We start from the raw sequence: 22,760 nt of genomic DNA, 5'->3' as shown, positions 1-22,760 counted from the left end.
TGTATTGTGTTTATTTTTGTTGCACATCATAGATGGCATGTTTCTCAAGTGGACATGTGGACATGCAATCTACTTTTTTTTCGAGTGAGTGTTTAAAGGAAAAAGTTTATGCACAACAACCTTGTTTTTATCATTGTTGGGCATGAGGATCATGATTGTTCACAAAAGAAGGCACTTTATGGTCTCAAATAAGCATCAAGATGGCTAGTTATTTCATTTATCTTTAGTTCAAGCATTCTCATGTCGATCTCAATCCCTGTGTTCTTTTGTTAGCCTTTTACAACAAAATCCTAGAAGACCTATGATTTAGCAACCCATTGAAGTCTTCTTATATTTCTATTTTCTTTTCCCAATGATCAAGTAGACCTCACTTTGAATATATTCATTTCATGCTCTTTAAAGCTGAAATATTATTTCGTAATATATTTTCCCCATCATTCTTTGTGAGTTATGTTTTTTGTATACAAAATTTTTCAAGTATTTCATCACACCTTTCACTTCCTCCCAATGCTTCTAGCCAAGAGTTTCCATGAATCTAGTTAATAACTTCCCCTGTAAATGCAAATTTTGCAAGAGATGCACAAGGCACCTTGGCCATCTTAGCACTTTGCTCAACTGATTTTGGGCCATCCTCTTTGCTTAGTTTCACATATGAAGGCAATCTACTAAACGGAATGATCTCCTCCATTTTGAAACATTTGAGAACTCTTCATTTGTACCCTTTTTACAACAAATAAAGAACCTTAATTTCGTCCCATCTCACATTATCTACATGCCAAGTATATGATTTTCTTCACCCAAATCCTTCTTGTCAAAGCTCTCGTGCAAGTTGAGACTTCAAAGCATCTATCTCAACGTTTGTTCCTCCCAATTTGGTAATGCACAATGGATCAAGTTCAAGAGAATACCATGTATAGCTTTCATCATAGAGAGGTAATGATCAATTTTTCTCCATCTATATCCTTGAGACTTCATGAATGTGTCAAACTTATTATACCATGCTCTAGGTGTTGTTGGTGTAGACATTCCGAAAGGAGTGCCAAGGGAAGGTTGTTGCGACATGAGCCCTCTTTAGCCCGTCTTATGGAGACCTCCACCTATATTAAATGTGCATATATGAAGACGACCCTTTATTTATGCTATGAGCCAAGACGTAGTAGAGTAAAAAATATCCTTACAACTCACACACAGCTACCTCCAAAGATAGTTGATTCCAAGTCTCCTCTCAAGGCCTATAACAAGACACTAGCTATGTACACATTGAGGATATATCATGAGATTATGAAGGAATGAGATATTCTACTTTGAACTTGTACACTTTTATGTTGAGTCTATGTTAAGCAAATTGGTGATTAGATCAATCACATCAAAGTGATTATAAAAGCTAGACTAATTTGTCTACTTAAGTCTTCTCTGCTTCAAGGTTTGTTTGGCTAGACAAGCAAAGGAATCAAGAGCCATATAGAAGTAGTAATAGGGCATAGAAGAGACTTCCTAATGTCTTGGATTTCTCCATGTATAAGTAATGTAAGGGTTGATGTGAGCTCATGGCTATTTCCATTTTTATTTCTGAAATAGTCGCTATTTTTTCCTCCACATACATTAAAAAGGGAAGTTTACTTTTCTCAATGCACATATTTTGACTAAATTATAGAATTTTAGTTCATATAGAGTAGAAGGGATGTACACGGTGGTGTACACTCAGTCCATTATCAAGCTGATCCATTGGTGGGAACCCTATCCAATTCTGAAAAGGATGATTTAATTGGCACAAAAAATGGGAAAACATAAGTAATCAGAGATATGAAAGACATGAGAGTGCATGAATAGGATCACCCATCTTGCTATAATATTTTGATGTCCACAGCTTCAATTATTTTTGAATTGCTCTCTTTGGTTATCAGCTTCCAAAGCTCGGCTTTCCTGGAGTTCTCATTGCTGAGTTCCTTAACCAGTTTTGTTAAAGACTTGGCTGTCAAGTGAGAAGAGTTAGTAGCAATAGATATAAAGACTACCTTGTGAGACCAAATTCAAGTGGCTGATGAGTGGATACATTAGATAAAGAAGGATGAAAGGAAATCTCTTCAAGTGGCTTATGAGTGGATACATTAGATCTTTAAGGTCTCTTGGGATAGTTTCCTACGACGTTAAAACAATCTTCTTCTTCTTCTTCTTCGGATGTGATTTGCAAGCTATGGTTTGCAATAGGCAAAGTGTATATTGAGGAATGCCGTACTCTTATAGGAGCATTTGAAAAGGTAACTTGCGAAAGTAGTTGCTAAAGAATGTGTCAGAGGAGCAACAATCAAAGGAATACAAAGCAAAGCTATCGAATAGATTTCTTTAGGTTTCTTATATACGGACAATTCTCTAAGCCAACACAGATGTATGCGAGCTATCAAGATTTTCAAGTTTCTATGGAAGAGAGGGTTCGCCAAGGAATACACATGGAGAACTTTCTTAAGGAAATTATAATCTATCAAACATGGCTTCATAGACTCCAAAAGTTGGGACTTCCTTGAAGTTAAAAATACAGAGGCCTCCCTGGAGATCTAGAGTGAGAGGTCATCTAAAAAGGGTAAACTTGGCCTAACAGACATCAACTGTACAATGGCCCAGCAACCCAAAAAAAAAATGTAGCAACTACTCAATGCCCACAAGATGGTTAGTAGTGAGGTCAGCCCATCTAAGCAGGTGCCCAAGCATGCCTAGACATATTCCACAGAGCATGGGTGTTGATCCGATAAAATCAAGTAAATAATTAAGTTAAAAAAAGGACCCTAAGCCTGACCAAGCAGGCATCTATTTTCTTTCAGGTCAAGGAAGAGCTCATCATATCCACAAATCTTGTGTACATTTATGTAAAGAACGGGATATTTGGTAATGGCTATATTCTCTATTAGCACAACATCATTTCAGAGACCACGCCTGCCCCTATCAAAGCACTTAATGCCAAAATGGCAATGAAATCTTGCAATTTTAAAGCAAAATCTGTTCCGAAGTAGACTTTGTGAGCCGTAGCATCCCCTCGAAAGCCTCTGACAACCATAGCCTGCATTCACTTTGAACTGAGATCAGGCTCTAAACATGGAAACCATAAACTATTCAATTCCAGGATATGTCTAATCATGGAAAATACCCTTGAAGAGCAGAAATGTGAACAAACACCTGTGCTATCTGCTCAGAATGGTTGAAAAGATTCCTGAATACGCGCCCAAGAAACGTAAAGAAGACTGCAACTCAAAACTCAGATTACTCAGAAAAAAATCGACCCAACAAAAGTAAACGAAGCAAAAAGGAATCAATAAACAACACCCATTGCAGGTTTCTGCACTTGAGCCATATTTGGCGGATACTTATACATAGGTAACCCTTACGGTCTCAATGCACATGTTGCACATTTCATTCATACTTTGGCTATAACAGCACTCGTGGGTTTCATGGTTAGTCCATTTCCCTTCCACGGCACACCATTCCTGCTTTGGTTGGCCCATTGGCTGACCCGCTAGTGGCCCGTCCCATTGCTCTCAATGGCAACTATCTTTGAAGACTTGTTACCATTTGGTTTAATGTGTTTAACCATCCAAGTCCATCTTATGCCTCAATTCGCATTGTTAAATGGATCCTAGGCAACTTCTTGCAGATAGCTAGTCCAATTCAGATGAGGACCAAAATTTTGAGTTTTGACTTGTCCTCCAGCTTTCATAACAAACCAAATTATGAGAAGTTGACAAAGAATTAGCACTTCATAAGGATATAAGAGGCCTTGGCAATCACTCAAATGCGGCAATGGTCACTTGAGTCAAGCTTATGATGATCATCAGTTTTCTGTGGTTTCCAAGAAACTTCAAAATTCAAGCTTCTTAAAAACTAAAACCTTGATGCACTCAAAGCAAGAAAAACTTTATATCTATCCCAATTAGTCACACTCCATGATGATGTTTTGGAAGAACAAAAGAAAGAGACAAAAACAAGAACGGTATGGTTTACACAACTAAAAAATCATAGAAGACACCCAATGTACCTATGTCACTTTCTTTGCTCAAACAAAATCGTTACAACTCAACAGACCTTCGGCTGTTTCTAATGAGGTCAACTTTTTCCATTGCACACCTCGAGCCACTATTCCTAAAGCAATATTCCGTACCTGGAATTTTGAAAAAACTATGTTAGTAATGCCTACTTGATTCCTGCAGCTTACTTCTAAGTTCAATCAACAAGAGTCTTCCAGGACAAGCATACCTCATCAAAGACCAACCCAATGAAGCGAAGCGAAAGGAGAAGTGTAAGAACAATTTCATCCACAGGAGCCTTCAAGTATGCTAATGGGGCCAGATACCACCTAATACCTGCTGCTAGATGCTCAGGCATGGTTGTGGAGAGGCACAAGCTTGCACTCTGCAGAACCTGCAAAAGATGATTAAAGATGACAAAATGCATTTGGAGATGATCATGGATGGCAATGTGGAAAGCACAAAAAGACATAAGAATATTCATCGTAGGAACTTGCAACTTACTGTAAAAGACAGACATGCGGTTGTGACACCCAATGCTAACCCTTTCCTTGTTAATTGAAAAGGGCCAACCTTCCAGAGTACATATCTATAGCTTGTAAAGCTTGATGGAAGGGCAGGAATTCCAGACATTTCTGGAGGTGGTGTCCGAGTCTGGACAAGCGGAGGAATGCCATCAGTTCCCAGAGAGACCATAAGCAATAGTAGGCCAGAGACAAAAGCCATTCGCCCCAGCTGATCCTGTAGTAGCAAGAAAAACATCAAACAATAACTACCAAGGGGGAGCCAATTAATTGATGGAATAAAGTTTGACTCCCTCTATAATAAAGCAGAGTTTTGAATATACCTGCCAAGTTCGGCGAGGTAGAAACAAGATGGTGATAACTGACAAAAAAACCACGAGTCCCAAACGAACGGATATATGGGAACGAGATGGCAAAAACACCAAAACTAAGAGCCATGCCTACAGCCAATCCAAAAGCCAACAAAAAGTACCATGAGAAGCTAGAATCATGGCATCACCATAAACTCACTCAATATGTATTTGCCAACTGTCATCTTAACCAATTTTTTTCTTAACCTTGTTTGTCCAGAGTTCTATCCAAAAGAATGCTATGAATGTGCCATTTTAAAGAGGCCAGACCATGTTGCAAATGATTAAGGGATTCACTGCAAACTTACTCTTACTCACACAGGAAACGCAAATATATTTTCCTGCAGAATGTTTTAACTTCAGAAACTGTAACTCTTAAAATGATAATGAGCAACAACATTATTATGAACAAAAGTATTTGAGACAGCCAAAACTTATAGAAACAACTGCGTGAATGCTCCAAAAATGATAATATTACTGATTTTGATTAGCAGTGAGATAGTTAATGAATTGCAATACCATGTAAAACTTCAAACAAGAAAAAGAAAACTTTCCAGTCAAAACTCTCTTCAGGCCGCCTAGCCTGCTCAGTACTCTCTCTCTCTCTCTCTCTCTCTCTCTCTCTCTCTCGGGATAGTTTCCTAAGATGTTAAAACTCTCTTCTTCTTCTTCTTCTTCTTCTTCTTCTCTCTCTCTCTCTCTCTCTCCTCTCTCTCTCTCTCTCTCTCTCTCTCTCTCTCTCTCTCTCTCTCTCTCTCTCTCGCCCTGCTGCACTGCTGTGCTCGCGCCGCTGCCCTGCCAGCGCTGCCCCTCGCGCTGCTGTGCTGCTGCTGCTGCCACCTGACTTGCGCCCTGGCCCCCCCCCCCGCCTCACTGCCCCCCCTGCCCTGCTGCAACCCCCCGCGCCCGCCCTCACACGCACGTCGCCCTGCCCCCCCCCCCCCCCCCCCCCCCCCCCCCGCTCGCTGCACCTGTGGCACCCTGCTGTGCACCCCCCCCGCGCCCGTTGCCCTAGCCCCCCCCCACATCTCCTACGCGTAGTATGACTCCTCCACCTCTCCTACGCGTAATAAGTCCCCCCCCCCCCCCCCGTTTTTTCTTTCACGCGTAGGACGTCCATCCTCTACGCGTAGGGAGTTTTTTTTCTTTTTTTTTTTGGCTGGCCCGCCCCCCTTACCCCCACCCTATCTAACATACCTTCCCCACCCACCCCCCCCCCCCCCCCCCCCTCTCTCTCTCTCTCTCTCTCTCTCTCTCTCTCTCTCTCTCTCTCTCTCTCACCATTGCTAGCACCATTGGTGTTAAGCAAGGATGCCCACTCTCCCCGACACTCTTTGGGCTCTACATCGACGAGATCTCCGACTACATACTGCGAGCAGGGGGAGAGGGGAGCGACTTGGCAGGTACTCCGGTCCACATCATGTTATATGCTGATGATATTGTGTTGATTTCAGAGTCACCCGAGGGCTTGCAACGCCATCTTGAGGCCTTGGACGAATTCAGCACACACAGGGGGTTGACTGTGAACCTTGGCAAAACCAAGGTTATGATCTTTCACACATCCAATGCAGTGAGGAGCGCTGCCACCTTCACAGCAGCAGGAGGAAAGGTTGATGTAGTCACCTCCTATGTCTACCTTGGCATCACATTCACCAGCCTACCAGGACCCTTCACTATGAGGCAGGCTGCTGCTGACAGGCTCACCCGAGGATATGCAGCTCTGGCCATGCTAGAGCGGAGATGCCACCAGGCACACTTTCAGGAACCCCGCACGAAGGGGTGGCTTTTCGACACCTTAGTCACCCCGGCCTTGATGTACTCGGCGGCAGTATGGGCACCAGGATTGACAGCTGACCAGTGGACACAGCTTGAGAGGCCACAGGTATGTATGATCTCACGCTTGCTCCGCAGCAAGAAGACAGTGCCACATGACATTATTAGAGCCGAGCTCGCCACACCACCCATGGTGGTAGAGGCACTATTCCAGACAATCTGCTTCATCCAGAGGATGAGAGAGCTACCTCCTGACAGACTTACTCGTAGAGCATTTGAGGCAGCTATACAGCTATCAGAGAGTGGGCATGAGAGAGCATGGTACTCACAGGTCAGAGCATGGTTTGAGGGACACGGTCTTGACATGGAGAGCCTACCACCATTCCAGTACGACCCCCACTCACCATATGTTCACCTCTCTCGCAGTGAGAGGAACTTGGTACTGAGACAGGATCTGTGGCAGCTATACACTAGGAGAGTCTGGGAGTCACCTGGCTTGGGGACGAGGATGTCAGATTACAGAGACCAGTTTCTCACCATATTGTCCGGGGGGTTCATACAGAGACCACGCTACATGGACACATATATGCCACATAGCTCACGGGTGGCGATTGGTCAGCTGAGAGTGGCTTCACACAGGTTAGAGATTGAGATCGGGAGACATACTGGTGTTCCCAGGGAGGAGCGCGTCTGCAGAGCCTGCACAGAGGAGGTGGAGAGTGAGGAGCACTTTGTATGTAGATGCAGAGCATACACTGAGATCAGAGGCAGGTATGAGGCCCTATTCAGAGGACAGCCCACTCTCCGAGAGATCATGGACTCTCGAGATCAGAGACAGCTCGGACGGTTCTTACTAGAGATACAGAGCCATCGGGACACACTACTACAGCCACACACAGCTACACAGACAGAGGGGAGACAGTCGCAGCTCACAGACTTCTTTCAGAGGATTACCGCCCCTCCCCCACCAGACACTCAGAGGGGAGTGACACTCCCACAGGCGGAGGTGAGCCGAGCTAGACGACGACCACGAGTCACAGGCTACAGGGGCGCGAGCTCCCACCACCGACAGATCGAGGAGATCCGAGTCCGGGAGCGCCGTGCCACTGAGGAGCGAGTGGCCCGGATGAGGGCCGACCCGACAGCTTTCATCCGGGCAGCCTTGGCACCAGACCCGCCCATGTACCACATCTTACATCCCCCCATTAGTACAGGATGGAGCTAGATAGCTTGATGCATTCTCATGATTGTACTACCTTGAGCATATAGACATGCATATACCCCTAGAGATAGAGCTCCATCCCTCCTCAGATACCCCACTACCTACACTCAGTTCAGTTTTGTATCAGTTTTTGTTTCATTTGTCTTTCCGATAGACGGATGACATACACACCATGTACATTTGATTTGTCTCATAGGCCGATTTCGGCCTGACATAGACGTTAAAAATCTTTCTTTCTTTCTTTCTTTTCTCTCTCTAGATCATTGAGGAGGGTCGAGCACATGGTAGACGGATATACTGCAGCTATCATTGAGGAGGGTCGAGCACATGGTAGACGGATATACTGCAGCTTTGTGGATTTTTGCAAAGCCTTTGACACAGTGCCGAGGGCCAGATTGATGCACCGGCTTATGGAATTGGGGGTACCCACAGAGCTGATGTGGGGGATCATGGCATTGTACAGTTCAGTGATGGGTCATGTACGCACATCAGAGGGGATATCCGACATAGTTCACTCCACCATCAGAGTGAAACAGGGATGCCCACTGTCCTCTACTTTATTTGGTATGTATGTTGATGGGGTCTCTGATTATATTGACAGAGGAGGTGATAGAGGTGCTCAGCTTGCAGGGACATGGATCCCTCTTTTATTGTATGCTGACGATATCGTGTTGATATCAGAATCGCCAGAAGGTATGCAGAGACATTTGGACGCATTGCATAGTTTTGCAGAGGATAGTGGATTGTCTGTCAACCTTGGTAAAACCAAGGTCATGGTATTTAATACCACGCCACAGTGGGTTAGGAGATCAGCACCTACTTTCACATATGGACAGGACAGTATGGAGTACACTGATGCATACACATATCTTGGGGTGGTCTTTAGTGGACCGAGGTTCACACTGAAAGTAGCAGCAGACACTAGATTGACTCGTGCCTATGCAGCCCTAGGTGGTTTAGAGAGGATTTGCTCGCAAGTTCACTCCCAGGAACCTCGAACAAAGCTCTGGCTTTTCGATACTTTGGTCGCTTCAGTTATGCACTACGCGGTTCAGGTTTGGGGACCGTCTATTGACAGTGCTGGATGGACTAATATGGAGAGACCCCTGATATCTATGATTTCTAGGCTGATTAGAGCCAAGGCCTCAGTCCCACATGACATCATTCGAGCGGAGCTGGCTGCCCCACCTATGGAGGTTGAGGCACTCACCAGATCAGTATCATTTGTACACAGCTTATGGGACACCACCAGGGACAGGTATGCCAGGCTTGCTCTCGAGTCATCCAGACAGCTGGCATTACAGGGAGATACATCATGTTGGTATGCACAGATGAACTCATGGTTTCAGAGGCATGGTTTCAGCATGGACAGGCTGCCCCCTTTCCAGTATTCTCTTGATGCACCATCCTTGGCTCTTACACGGATGGAGACTACTAGACTCATTCGGCAGGATCTTATCCAACTTGATAGCAAGAGGACATGGATAGAACCATCACGGGAGTTGGGTACGAAGAGGGTTTTCTATAGAGAACATCTTCTTCAACTCACGACAGACGGATTTGTCACACGGCCCAGTTACATGGACACACATCTATCTCATAGGTTACGATGTGCTATTGGCCAGATTCGCACATCTTCACACCAGCTTGGGATTGAGACAGGTAGATTCAGAGGCATACCAGCAGACAGTAGGATATGTCAGTTATGCCATGCAGAGCCAGAGACAGAGTTTCACTACATATGTCGCTGCACAGTCTACTATGAGATACGGGGACGCTTTCATTGTCTATTCAGAGATGGTTTTGACTCGTTAGACAGAGTCATGAGATATCAGGATCAAAGATGTCTCGGATTATTCCTACTTGAGATTCAGAGACATAGAGACGCTCTATTGAATGGGCAAAGACAGAGACAGTCCCAGAGACGCATCTCAGATTTCTTCAGTCTGAGTACCACAGAGTCAGAGGGGACACCACCACCAGAGAGCTCGGTTCCCACCCATACACACATCAGCGGTACTCTCATTGATCGAGCTATAGAGTTAGGGAGATCGAGACGACCGCGACTGAGAAGGGGAGCCACGCAGCACCGGCGGAGATTGCGGCAGAGGATCCACAAGATTCTAGCACGCCACCCAAAATGTCGATCGGGATAGGCTTCATGCTATTGCTATATTGTATCATGGTGACACTTATCCCCACTTTGTACCTTTATGGCATGATACCATTGCTCAGCCTACCAGCCACCCATAGGAGTCGGTAGCACTCCTATCAGTTCTTTGTTTGTAGTTTTCTTGTTTGTACCCAGACTTGGTACTAGACTCATCATTGTAATCAGTTGGTCTCATAGGTCATTTTGGCCTCTTGTAGACGTTAATATATCATTTCATTTCATTTCATTTCTCTCTCTCTCTCTCTCTCTCTCTCTCTCTCTCTCTCTCTCTCTCTCTCTCTCTCTCTCTCTCTCTCTCTCTCTCTCTCTCTCTCTAACCTATAGCTATCACTTCCCCCTCGGGCCGTACCGCCTCGCGTGCCGTGCCCGCTGCTAGGGTGGGTGCACACGCGCATCTAACCCCCTTGCGGACGACGATCAAGCATGAGGAAGACGAACGAAAAAGCCGACCCCCTAGAGGATGCCATTCGAAAATGCAAAGAGGAAATGACGGAGACCATCACCAAGATGAACCGCAATCTCTGGGGCACAATAAACATTCTTGAAGGACGTGTGCTGATCCAAGAGAACAAGATAAGCATGCTGGAAGACCGAGTGACGACCCAAGAGGAAGAGATCACGTCACTCAAGAAAGAACTCGCCGAAACCCGATCAAGAAACACATTGGAAGAGGGCGAACTGCAACCCTCAGTAATTGAAGAAATCAACACGATCAAGGAACAAGTACGGGCCATCAAAGACGGAGAAGAACAGCACAAAGAAATGACGACTTCTTGGGTGGATGTTCTTACCAAAACCCAACAGAAGGCGGACGAAGCCGAGAAATGGATCAAGGTGGCCAAGAAAGGAAAAGACAAGGAGATAACGCCCGCGTCCACACCCAACACCATCATTAACCAGACACTAGAGGAGGAGCAGAGGAGAAGGGTGCGCGCTTTACATGTGAGAATTTGCGGTCTTAAAGACAAAGGCAATGTGGACGAAGAAGTAAAAGAACTCACGGCCTTGATGGGGATTCATGAGCCGACACACACAAGGGCATGGAGAGTGGGCAACATAAAGAAAAATGGAGACAGTGGAGAAACCTCAAAAGAAAGAGCACTCATCCTCCGTTTTCCCTCCATGGAAGCAAAGACGTCATTCTTGAAGAAAAGACCAACTCTTAAAGAGACTGGCATCTTTCTTGGGGACGATCTCACCCTCTCGCAGATCGCTCATATGCAAGAAGTAATGCCGGAGATTAGAGCGGCAAGGGGGAAAGGCAAGATCTATGCGTCTTGATGTGGGTGCTTTTGAGGATAGCTTTACTGGAAGAGAAATCATCTTCTACTCTGAGACACACCAGGCCACGGGGCAATCCATGCCTCACATCAGTGGATATAGGTGGCAGACAGCCTACAGACAGGAGACACGCTCAGAGCACAGAGGGCGGGGCTTGGGAGGAGTGGCAGTGTTATTTAGAGAGGATCTCCAGCCACTGATACATATAGCCCGCAGGGACGAGCAGGCTAGGTACATGTGGGTGAGACAGAAAGCAGAGATAGGCAGATACCTCTATCTAGCTATTTGTTACTTTCCCCCAAGTACATCAGTTTATGCACCACCCAGAGGACAATCCCCTTTCTCTATTTTGGATGATGACATATGGGAGTTCTCTAGGGACGGTGACATTATCATCCTCGGGGACTTCAATGCTAGGACTGCCCATCACCAGGCAGTGTTTTATGATACTTCAGAGGAGATGCTGAGAGAGATAGATGTGGCAGAGACGGGCCTTTCCAGACTATCACACGATATGGAATATACTGAGTATGGACGACACCTGATAGACATGGGCACTGCACATGGACTGGCCATCTTGAATGGCCTACAGAGATTTCCTGCTGCGGGAGGTTTTACATGCTTCCCACACAAACATGGGGCCAGCACGGTGGACTATGTCATGGCACAACCGAATCTCATCTCTAGTATCGAGGATCTCATAGTTGGGCCCAGACCGATCGGGGTGGCGGTGGATCATGCTCTGGTGTCAATGACCATCTCCTTCCATTTCAGTGCAGCACACAGGCCACGAGTAGCAGCCCCTACTCGCTACACATTCACAAGGGAGACGGACTCAGTATACATGGACGGGATCTACAGACGCTTATGCACTGAGGACCCGGGGTGACCTCTGGAGGAGCTAACTACTATACTGACACTGACATTACATGAGGCAACAGCTGAAGCATACCCACACACCCAGCCTGAGCAGAGCCGCCGATCTGGGAGCATGCCTCAGAACAGCTGGTACGATGAGGAGTGCCGCCAGACTAGAGCCAGACTTCAGAAGGAAGTGTTGTTGGGGGGCGTCACTCACAGAAAGTCACAGATGGATTTCCGACGCCTGGTGCGGCGGAAGAAGAGGGCTTTTTTGGCTAGACTCGAGCAGGATCTATATCAGCTATTCTTGAGTCAAGACTCATGTGAGGCGTGGCGGCTTTTTCATGAGCAGTCCCCCCCCCCCCCCGCTATTTCCTCCATAGAGACCAGGGGTCAGTACGCATCATCTTTGTACACAGTACCTGGACAGCCGCCCTTCCCCAACCCCCCCGACCCATGCCCACATACATGTGCCTTTTTCACTGCCGAGATGGTGAAGAAAGCCATTGATAGGATGAAGACTGGGAGAGCATATGATCATGAGGGCCTAGTAGCTGAGCATTTCATGCATGCCAAAGACCTACTAACAGAGCTTCTAGCAGTTATGTTTAACCGTGCCATGTGTGAGGGCCTACCGGACACTTGGAGCCTATCTACAATCGTACCTATCTTCAAATCAGGAGACCCCATGGAGCCTGGGAATTATCGCACTATTATGATTGGGCACACACTGGCAGGGTTGTATGCATCCATTCTTGAGCAACAGCTGAGTAGATGGACAGAGAGGGAAGGAATACGTGCAACTGGGCAGGCAGGATTCAGGAGAGGCTTCTCTACTCTCGACCATATCCTAACACTCAGGGCCATCATCGAAGAAGGCAGATCTCATGGAAGACGGATCTATTGTAGCTTTGTAGACTTCCGCAAAGCTTTCGACACGATACCCAGAGCTAGACTAATGCGCAGACTACAGGAAATGGGAGTACCCACAGAACTCATTTGGGGGATCATGGCATTGTACAGATCAGTAGTAGGGCAGGTACGCACCCCGGAGGGACTTTCTACACCGGTTCACTCCACTATTGGGGTGAAGCAAGGCTGCCCGCTCTCTCCCACTCTTTTCGGTATGTATGTGGATGAGATTTCTGACTACATTGACAGCGATGGGGATAGAGCTCAGTTGGCAGGGACATGGATTCCACTTTTGTTATATGCTGATGACATAGTGTTGATCTCTGAATCCCCAGAGGGAATGCAACGTCAATTGGATGCTCTGCATGCGTTTGCCCACGAAAGTGGTTTGTCTGTCAACCTGGGTAAAACCAAGGTTATGGTGTTTAATACCACCCCACAGTGGATCAGGAGGTCAGCACCTACACTCACATACGGCCAGGAGATGGTGGAGTACAAAGACACTTACACTTACCTTGGAGTGGTTTTTAGCGGACCTACATTCTCACTCAGAAGAGCAGCAGAAACCAGACTTACTAGAGCCCACGCAGCATTGGGTAGATTGGAGAGGATGTGTTCGCAGGTTCAGTTTCAGGAGCCCCGAACGAAGCTCTGGCTCTTTGACACCTTGGTGGCTTCAGCATTGCTCTATGGAACCGAGATATGGGGACCTTCACTGGATCACCACGGGAGGACGGGTCGCTCAGACAGATGGGGGAACATGGAGAAACCTCTCGTCTCTATGATCTCGCAGCTCATTAGAGCCAAGGCATCAGTACCACGGGCCATTATCCGAGCAGAGCTAGCGGCCCCCCCACTTGTGGTGGAGGCGCTCACCAGATCAGTCTCCTTCATAAACCGCACATGGGAACTTCCTAGAGACAGATATGCTCGCATAGCACTTGAATCCTCTCGACAGTTAGCCATACAAGGAGATACAACATGCTGGTATGGGGAGATGACATCATGGTTTCAGGCACATGGGTTCAGCATAGACCGGCTGCCACCATTCCATTACTCATTGGATGCACCATCTCTCACCCTTACGCAATCAGAGATCACCAAGCTCATACGCCAAGACCTGACCCAGCTAGACACCAAAAGGACATGGATACAACCAGCACAGGAATTGGGCATGAAGATGGCTTTCTACAAAGACCACCTTCTCCAGCTTATGGAAGATGGTTTTGTGGCGAGACCCAGATACATGGATACCCACTTGTCTCATGGGATACGATGTGCTATTGGCCAGTTACGCACATCTTCTCACCAATTGCGGATTGAGATTGGGAGATACAGCAGAGGACAGGACATGCCCCTTGTGTAACATGAACCTGAGACAGAGCTACACTATACATGTAGCTGCCCCGTCTACTACGAGATACGAGGCCGCTTCCATTGCTTGTTCAGAGAAGGTTTTGGACCACTCTCAAGAGTCATGGGATACGAAGATCAGAGATGTCTGGGTTTGTTCTTGCTCGAGCTGCGCAGACACAGAGATAGCCTGATGAATGCCGAGGCTAGCCAGTCTCAACGACGGATCACAGACTTCTTCAGAGCAGACACGGGACAGCCGCAAGAGCCACTCCCACAGCAGAGCTCCCCCTCGTCTCACACCAGAGGCACACTGATTGACCGAGCGATTGAACTGGGGAAATCCAGGCGCCCGCGACTGCGAAGAACTACACAGCATCGACGGAGGCTACAACAGAAAATTCGGAGCACGCTGGCCAGGCATGCACGACGCCCGGTCAGACTACTGACCATGGAGGAAATTGATGAGATTCGCCAACGACCGATGCTAGATCTCTTGTGATTCAGCTATCCCAACAAGCCGCCCATTTTTGCTTAGTCCTTTGCTTAGTTCACATCGATCAACTTAGGACCCCATAGTATATATCTTTGTTTTGTACTGTTGTTAGGTTATTTTGTTACTCTGACTTTGTATCAGATCCACCACTTTGTAACTTTCGAGTCTCATAGGTCATTATGGCCTTTTGAAGACGTTAATATAACATTTCATTTCATTTCATTTCTCTCTCTCTCTCTCTCTCTCTCTCTCTCTCTCTCTCTCTCTCTCTCTCTCTCTCTCTCTCTCTCTCTCTCTCTCTCTCTCTCTCTCTCTCTCTCTCTCTCTCTCTCTCATGGCGTGAACTTCTCCTACCCTGTACTCGCGCTTGCTACGCTGAAGCCCCTACTGCTCGTGCGCGCTGCTGCCCTATTGCCCGCCAGTGAACACAGAGGGCAGGTTCGCACCCGGCTTGGGAGCAGGTTTGCATGCTAGCAGGTTCACGCTCCAGGCTGAGCAAGACGTTAATGTGCGTTGGAACAGCAACCTGAACAACAACAAAGCAGCTCTCACCACCAAGTTCAAACAGGGTGCGTCAACTAGCAGCAGACCAGCGACTGTGCAGCACGACCTCACGGTAGAAGCAAAGGAAGAGGGACTCGCGTAGATTTAGGCTTTGCAAGAATAGAAAATAGGTCGTACTCTCTCTCTCTCTCCCCCCCCCCCCCCCCCCAGTGCGGGTTGGAGCAACAGAACCCCATCAGTACTCAACAATGTTACTAAACATGAGCAAGACTGAGGGCCTGCGCAACAGGGGCCGCTATGATGGAGGTCATGAGCGCTTCACCAGTTTGCAAGTCCCGTACGAAGGCAACCTTCTCCTTCCACACAAGCGGATAACACAAGTGGAAAGGGAGATGAAGGAGTGGAAAGCAGAGATGGAAGGATGGTGGAAGGAGAAGGCAAACCTTCTTCAAATGTCCCTCAATGAAGGCACGCAATGGAAGAAGGAGAAAGAGGACCTGCACGTAGAGATGCAAACACTTGGCGGATTCACAAGCACTCAAAGAAGAGGTCTCAGCCCTCAAGCGAGAGCTTGCTGATAGAGCAAGCAACGGACAAGAAGAAGGTGAATTTCAGCCCTCGGTGATCGAGGAAATCAAGGTCATCAAGGAACAGGTACGGATGATCAAAGAGGAAGAGAAACAAAATGGGGCAAAGACGTCTTCGTGGGTGGATGTAATCACGAAGACCTAGAAGAAGGCGGATGAGGCCTAGAAATGGATAGAAGTCGCTAAGAAAGGGAAAGGGAAAGAAACCACATCTATCCCAACTCCTACAATCATCAAGATGACTTTAGAAGAAGAGCAGCAAAGGAAGACTAGAGCTCTGCACATACAAATAACCGGTCTAAAAGACCGAGATGATGTGGAAGGGGAAGTCAAAAAACTTCTCCGCATGATGGGTAGTGAGGCTACTCATACAAAGGCATGGAGGGTAGGGAAGAAGACGCAAGGAAATGGGGAGACTTCAAGGGAAAGAGCTCTAATCATGCGCTTCCCATCCATGGAGGCAAAGAAGGACTTCTTGAAGAAGCGTCCTACACTAAAGAAAACGGGCATATTTCTTGGAGATGGCCTCACACTCACACAGCTTGCTCATATGAAAGAAGTTATGCCCGAGATAATGACAGCTCGAGAGAAGGAGAAAGTGGCCTTCTACAAGGATGGACGAGTGGTTATTCTGGAGAAGCGTCCCGCATGACGGTGCGAGACCTGTGGGACCACACTCAGAGTGGCTACATGGAATTGTAATGGATCTTTGCGCCTTGATGTAGGGGCCTTTGAGGATAGTTTCACAGGGAGAGACATCATTTTCTACTCTGAGACGCATCAGGCCCCGGGGCAGTCCATGCCCTATGTGAGCGGATACAGATGGGAGACAACTTGCAGACAGGAGACTCGATCAGAGCCCAGAGGACGAGATTCAGGAGGAGTGGCAGTCTTATTCAGCGAGGAGCTACAGTCTCTGCTACATATAGCTCGGAGGGACGAGCATGCTAGGTACATGTGGGTGAGACTGAAGGCAGAGACAGGCAGATATCTCTACATCGCCATTTGCTATTTCCCTCCTAGTATGTGTATGCATCACCTAGAGGACAGTCCCCCTTCTCTATTTTGGATGATGATATATGAGAGTTTTCCAGAGATGGCGACATTATTACCTTGGGGGATTTCAATGCTAGGACTGCCCATCACCAGACAGTATTCTATGATACCTTAGAGGAGTTGAAGCGAGAGCTTGATATTACAGAAATGGGCCTGTCTAGATTATCACAGAATGAGGAGCACACTGAGTATGGCAGATACTTGATCGATATGGGGACTGCACATGGATTGGCCATTTTGAATGGCCTACGGAGATTCCCTGCAGCAGGTGGTTTTACATGCTTTCCACATCGGCATGGCGCTAGTACAGTGGATTATGTTATGGCTCCACCAGGACTCGTTCCTTCCTTTCAAGATTTCATGGTGGGAACTAGGCTAGTTGGGGTAGGAGTCGATCATGATATCTTGTCTTTCACTCTATCGTTCTAGTTCAACACAACTCCATTGGGAGAGGCCTCCACACGTACTCGGTATACCTTCACGAGGGAGACGGATCCCGTGTACACTGATGAGATATATAGGCAACTATGCACTCAGGAGCCAGGACGACCACTAGATGAGCTCACCCAAATTCTGACAGAGAGTCGAGACGCTCCATGATGCAGCATCAGAGGCATATCCCCACAGCCAGCCTACACGCAGACAATCTGGGAGCATGCCTCTGAACAGTTGGTATGATGAGGAGTGTAGAGAGACGAGGATCAGATTACAGAGATAGGTGCTCATGGGTACTACTACACATAGACAGTCACGGATTATCTTTCGCCGCCTAGTGCGACGAAAGAAGAGGGCTTACCTATCTCAATTAGAGCGTAACCTGTATCAGCCGTTTATGAGTCAGGACTCTAGTGAGGCATGGAGGCTTTTCAATGAGCACTCTCCATCGCCAGCCATCACTCCCACAGAGACATGGGGGGAATATGCTACATCTCTCTATACAGCATCGGGGCAGCCACCTTTGCCTGACCCTCCAGAGGCATGCCTAGAAACATGTACTTTCTTTACTGCTGAGAGGGTAAGGAAAGCCATTGACAAGATGAAGACAGGAAGAGCACACGATCATGATGGTCTGGTAGCAGAGCACTTTATCCATGCCCGAGATATGCTTGTAGAGCCTCTTGCTATGATGTTTAATAGAGCAATGTACGAGGGTTTCCCTGAGACTTGGGAGTATGTCCACTATTGTGCCTATCTTTAAGTCGGGAGATCCTATGCTTCCCGGGAATTACCGAACCATCGTGGTTGGTCACACTCTGGCTAGGCTATATGCATCAATTCTTGAGCATGAGTTGAGTGGATGGGCAGAGAGAGAGGGCATACGGGTAGCAGGACAGGCCGGGTTCAGGAGAGGTTTCTCCAACCTTGACCAGATTTTGACACTCAGAGCCATTGTTGAGGAGGGTAGACACCATGGTAGGAGGATATATTGTAGCTTTGTGGATTTCCGCAAAGCCTTTGATACAGTGCCACGAGCCAGACTCATACGCAGATTGCAAGACATGGGGGTGCCCACAGAGCTGATCGAGGGGATCTTAGCTTTATACAAGACAGTGGTAGGACAGGTACGCACTACTCAGGGCATGTCCGACATGGTTCACTCCACCATTGGGGTGAAGCAGGGTTGTCCCCTACCTCCGACTCTCTTTGGGATATATGTAGATGAGTTTTCAGATTATGTACAGGCAGAGGGTGATAGAGGTGCTCAGCTTGCAGGGACATGGATTCTGTTGCTATTATATGATGATGATATTGTGTTGATCTCAGATTCTCCAGAGGGGATGCAGCGTCATTTGGATGCATTGCATGTATTTGCACGGGACAGTGGATTGTCTGTGAACCTTGGTAACACCAAGGTAATGGTGTTTAACACCACGGCGCAGTGGGTAAGGACATCCGCCCCCACTTTTACATATGGTCGAGAAGTGGAGTATGCACATACATACACTTATCTTGGGGCGGTTTTCAGTGGTCCAGTATTTTCCCTGAGGCGTGCAGCAGATACACGATTGACCAGAGCCTATGCAGCATTGTGGAGACTTGAGAGGATATGTTCGTAGGTTCAGTTCCAAGAACCTCGGACAAAGCTTTGGCTCTTTGACACTTTGGTCACTTCGACCATGCTGTACGGAGTGGAGATATGGGGCCCCTCAGTTGATCATCATAGCAGAGCTGGCAGTACTGATGGATGGAGATGTATGAAGAAGCCCTTGGTGTCTAAGATTTCTCGGATGATTAGAGCCAAGGCCTCAGTACCACATGACATTATTAGGGCGGAGCTCGCTGCTCCTCCATTGGTAGTGGGTGGAGGCACTCACTCAATCAGTTTCATTTATGCATATCACTTGGGCTCTCCCTACAGACAGATATGCTCGATTAGCACTCGAGTCTTTGCGACAGTTGGCATTGCAGGGAGATAGATCATGTTGGTATGCAGAGATGTCACCTTGGTTTCAATTACATGGCTTTAGTATGGATCGGCTACCCCCATTTCAATACTCTCTAGATGCACCCTCCATCTCCCTCACTAGGGCAGAGATTACCAGGCTCATCAGACAGGACTTGATTCAGTTGGATACGAAGAGGACATGGATACAACCTACACATGAGCTAGGTACGAAGATGACTTTCTATAGAGAGCATCTTCTCCAACTCACGGAGGATGGTTTTGTGATCAAACCAAGATACATGGACACTCATCTATCCCACGAGATACGATGTGCTATTGGTTAGATACGCACATCCTCACATCAGCTAGAGATCGAGACGGGCAGATTTAGAGTAGTACCCGCTGAGTCCGGGATTTGTCAGGTGTGCCAGATAGAGCCAGAGACAAAGCTACATTACATATGTCACTGCCCAGTATACTATGAGATACGAGGCCGCTTTCAATGTCTATTTAGAGAAGGTTTTAGGCCACTTTCTAGAGTCATGAGATACCAAGATCAGAGATGCCTCAGATTATACTTACTGGTGTCACAACTTGGTGACGTGGCTGCCCACTAGACCCTCACACACCCAGGAATGCTGACGTGGCAGGGAATACAGCCTCGCTGAATTGCTGATGTGGCAGTCACTGTACGGCAGGGCCTGCTTTTTGCAGCGCATCCCACGGAATTCCGTACAGTCTTTTTGCGTGCACAATTTGGCGGCATTTTTTCTTTTTGCTGCATACGCAATTGGCAAAGAGAGAGAGAGAGAGAGAGAGAGAGAGAGAGAGAGAGAGAGCTTTCTATTTAAGCCTTGCTTTATTCTCTCAACAGAGAGAGCTATGAGAGAGAAACCTCTTCTCCTTTATTTCCTAAAGAGCTTTTGATTTTCAGCTTTTGGGCTTTGCTTTTAGCATCCCTTGTAAACTCTTTAAATAAGTAATTTGGGCTCTCACTTCTCAGAGCATCTGGACACAGAGTCTGAGAGTGAGTCTCGGTTACTCGCTTGTACTTTGAGTTGCAGATTAATACAAAAAGAAATACTGGAAGGGGCGCCAATTTTTGGGGCCAATATCTCAAGGCACGGAACTCTGCCGGGCCAGTGTCGAATCAATTGTGAACTGTGAACTGTTTTGAAGTGATTATTTGTGGTGTCGCCGTAGATTCTCGACTTGGAGTGTCCAAGTCTGTTACAGTGGTATCAGAGCACGGCCGATTTCTCTCCTACGGGAAATCGATCCTTTTTACGCGGCACTTATGGCTTCAGGCAAAGATCAGTCGACGTCCTCTGCATCCAGAGATGCTAGAAGAGATCACAACGATGATTCACACGAGTATGGCCCGCCTCGGCCTACTCAGGCGAAGCTCGAAGAGATGGAGCGTCGACGATTGATCGGCGATGCAACAAAGATTTAATTTTGCGAAGGACTCGAAATTTGCCAAAATATATGAGCCAGACTTCTTTCAATGAGGTGCATGCACATTGGCGGCAGACCACAGAGCCACGCCTGAAACTGGCCCTGAAGGAACCTCCTACTCCGAGGATGTACACAGAGCAAGGATTAGAAGAGGTGGTTGATGCACGAATTGCTCAGCTTTTTGACGCGTAGAACAAAGCTAAAAAGCACGACAAAAAGCAGAAGAAAGGCACTGACTTCCCGGGTTATTTGGGTCGTCAGTCTACTTTTGAATCGGCAAGAAAGCAAAAGAAGTGTGTTCGATTTGAAGGAGTACCCAGTTCTCCTTCTTCTTCTTCTTCTGAGAGTTCTTCTAGCTCCTCTGACTCAAGCAAAGAAGACAGAAAAGGCAAAAAGCAACGCTTCGGAAAGGGCAAGAAAAAGGCAAAGAAGCCTACATCTCGCCCCGTAGTTGACAATTCTACAGAGGACTCGTCTTCAGATAGGTCGAACTCTGATGACAGCAGCTTTTATGCAAAGAAGAAGAATTTTTATAAAACCAGCCAATATGACTTTCTGGAAGACAAAAGCAAGAAAGTCCGAGAGTTTAAGGAAGGTGGACAGTCAATTAAATTTGACACGTTTTCTGGTTATAGAGATGCTTCGAAGGCTTTGTCTTTTATACAGCAGTTTGACATAGCTTTCTCAGGAGGGCGTTACTCAGAGCACTCATTCGGAGAGCCGCCTCTTACTTTAACGGGAATGCTCGAACGGGCCTACGCTTCTATTAAACAAGGCAGCGCCAGTTAAATGGCTGAAATTCAAAAGGCTTTCTATTTCTTCTTGGCTGACTCGAGAGTATGAACGTGACATACGAACTGCTTGGAACCATCTTCGGATGACCAAGAAGGATACAATGGACGCTTATTGCGAAAGATTTTGGAGCTCTTTTCTACCCGCCTCTTCATTTAAGAAGATCTCGTTCAAGGAACAGATTGAGCGGTTTACCTTGGGTCTTCCTACAAAGATCCGAGATCACTGCTTGGAACAAAAGTCAGCTTCCATTCAGGAGTTGATGAGTCATACGAAACGAGGTTTTTGAAGGAGTGTGAGCGGAAGTGCGACGCGAGAGAGAGTGCGAGAAGAAGAGCACGATGATATGGTGAACTCGCTCTATTGTAATGTGTAGAGCATAGTGAGTTCTTATTAGGTTCTTACAAAAGAATATGTGTACATACCTGGCGGCCCGCCCACTTACCTGGGCGACCACATTGGGCTTTATACCCCAACAACCTCCCACTTAAAGTCCAATGTGGTACTTTAAGTGTGAGAGAAGCTACTATACAAGCTAATATACAAGAGATGTAGAGAAGTGATGTACTACCCTACACCTAACTGCTTGCGAAACTGCGCAAAGCTCTCTGAGGGAAGTCCTTTTGTAAGTAGATCAGCAGGATTTTCTGTGGTGTGAACTTTGACAAGCTGAATTTGCTTATCCTCGAGCATTTCCCTGATGAAATGATACTTCACATCCACATGCTTTGTCTTTGAGTGATAAACTGGATTGCAAGCCAATTGTATAGCACTCTGACTATCACAATATAACACAGGCATCTCTTCTTTGATTCCCAAATCTGTTACTAGTCGATTAAGCCAAATTGATTCTTTGCATGCCTTTGATGCTGCAACATATTCAGCCTCTGTAGTAGACTGAGTAACACAATCTTGTAATCTAGAACGCCATGATACTGCTCCACCAGCCAATGTAAAGACATACCCTGACGTAAACCTTCGATTGTCTAAGTCACCTGCATAATCTGAGTCTGTAAAAC

At 46.8% G+C, this 22,760-nt stretch overlaps 1 protein-coding gene across 3 annotated transcripts in view; it reads right to left on the bottom strand.

The window, feature by feature from the left end:
* Positions 1-2,735: 2,735 nt before the first annotated feature.
* Positions 2,736-22,760, bottom strand: part of ABCI12 (cobalt ion transmembrane transporter) — an 85,110-nt gene continuing 65,085 nt past the window's right edge. Inside the window, exons 2-7 of one of the 3 annotated variants that reach the window (XM_086513062.1) lie at positions 4,861-4,977; positions 4,518-4,754; positions 4,243-4,407; positions 4,072-4,147; positions 3,140-3,233; positions 2,736-3,052 (exon numbers count right to left, since the gene is read on the bottom strand). In XM_086513062.1, the coding sequence (XP_086369188.1) occupies positions 2,980-3,052; positions 3,140-3,233; positions 4,072-4,147; positions 4,243-4,407; positions 4,518-4,754; positions 4,861-4,977 (762 nt within the window). In that variant the 3' untranslated portion in view covers positions 2,736-2,979. Of the gene's footprint in view, positions 3,053-3,139; positions 3,234-4,024; positions 4,148-4,242; positions 4,408-4,517; positions 4,755-4,860; positions 4,978-22,760 lie in introns of all 3 variants that reach the window. The other 2 variants (XM_086513061.1, XR_015188221.1) reach the window with 2 other exon arrangements.

This window comes from Adiantum capillus-veneris, chromosome 5 (assembly GCF_014529385.1).
Source record: "Adiantum capillus-veneris isolate H3 chromosome 5, ASM1452938v2, whole genome shotgun sequence".
Classification (NCBI taxonomy): domain Eukaryota; kingdom Viridiplantae; phylum Streptophyta; class Polypodiopsida; order Polypodiales; family Pteridaceae; genus Adiantum; species Adiantum capillus-veneris.
This window is presented reverse-complemented; position numbering and strand designations above follow the sequence as displayed.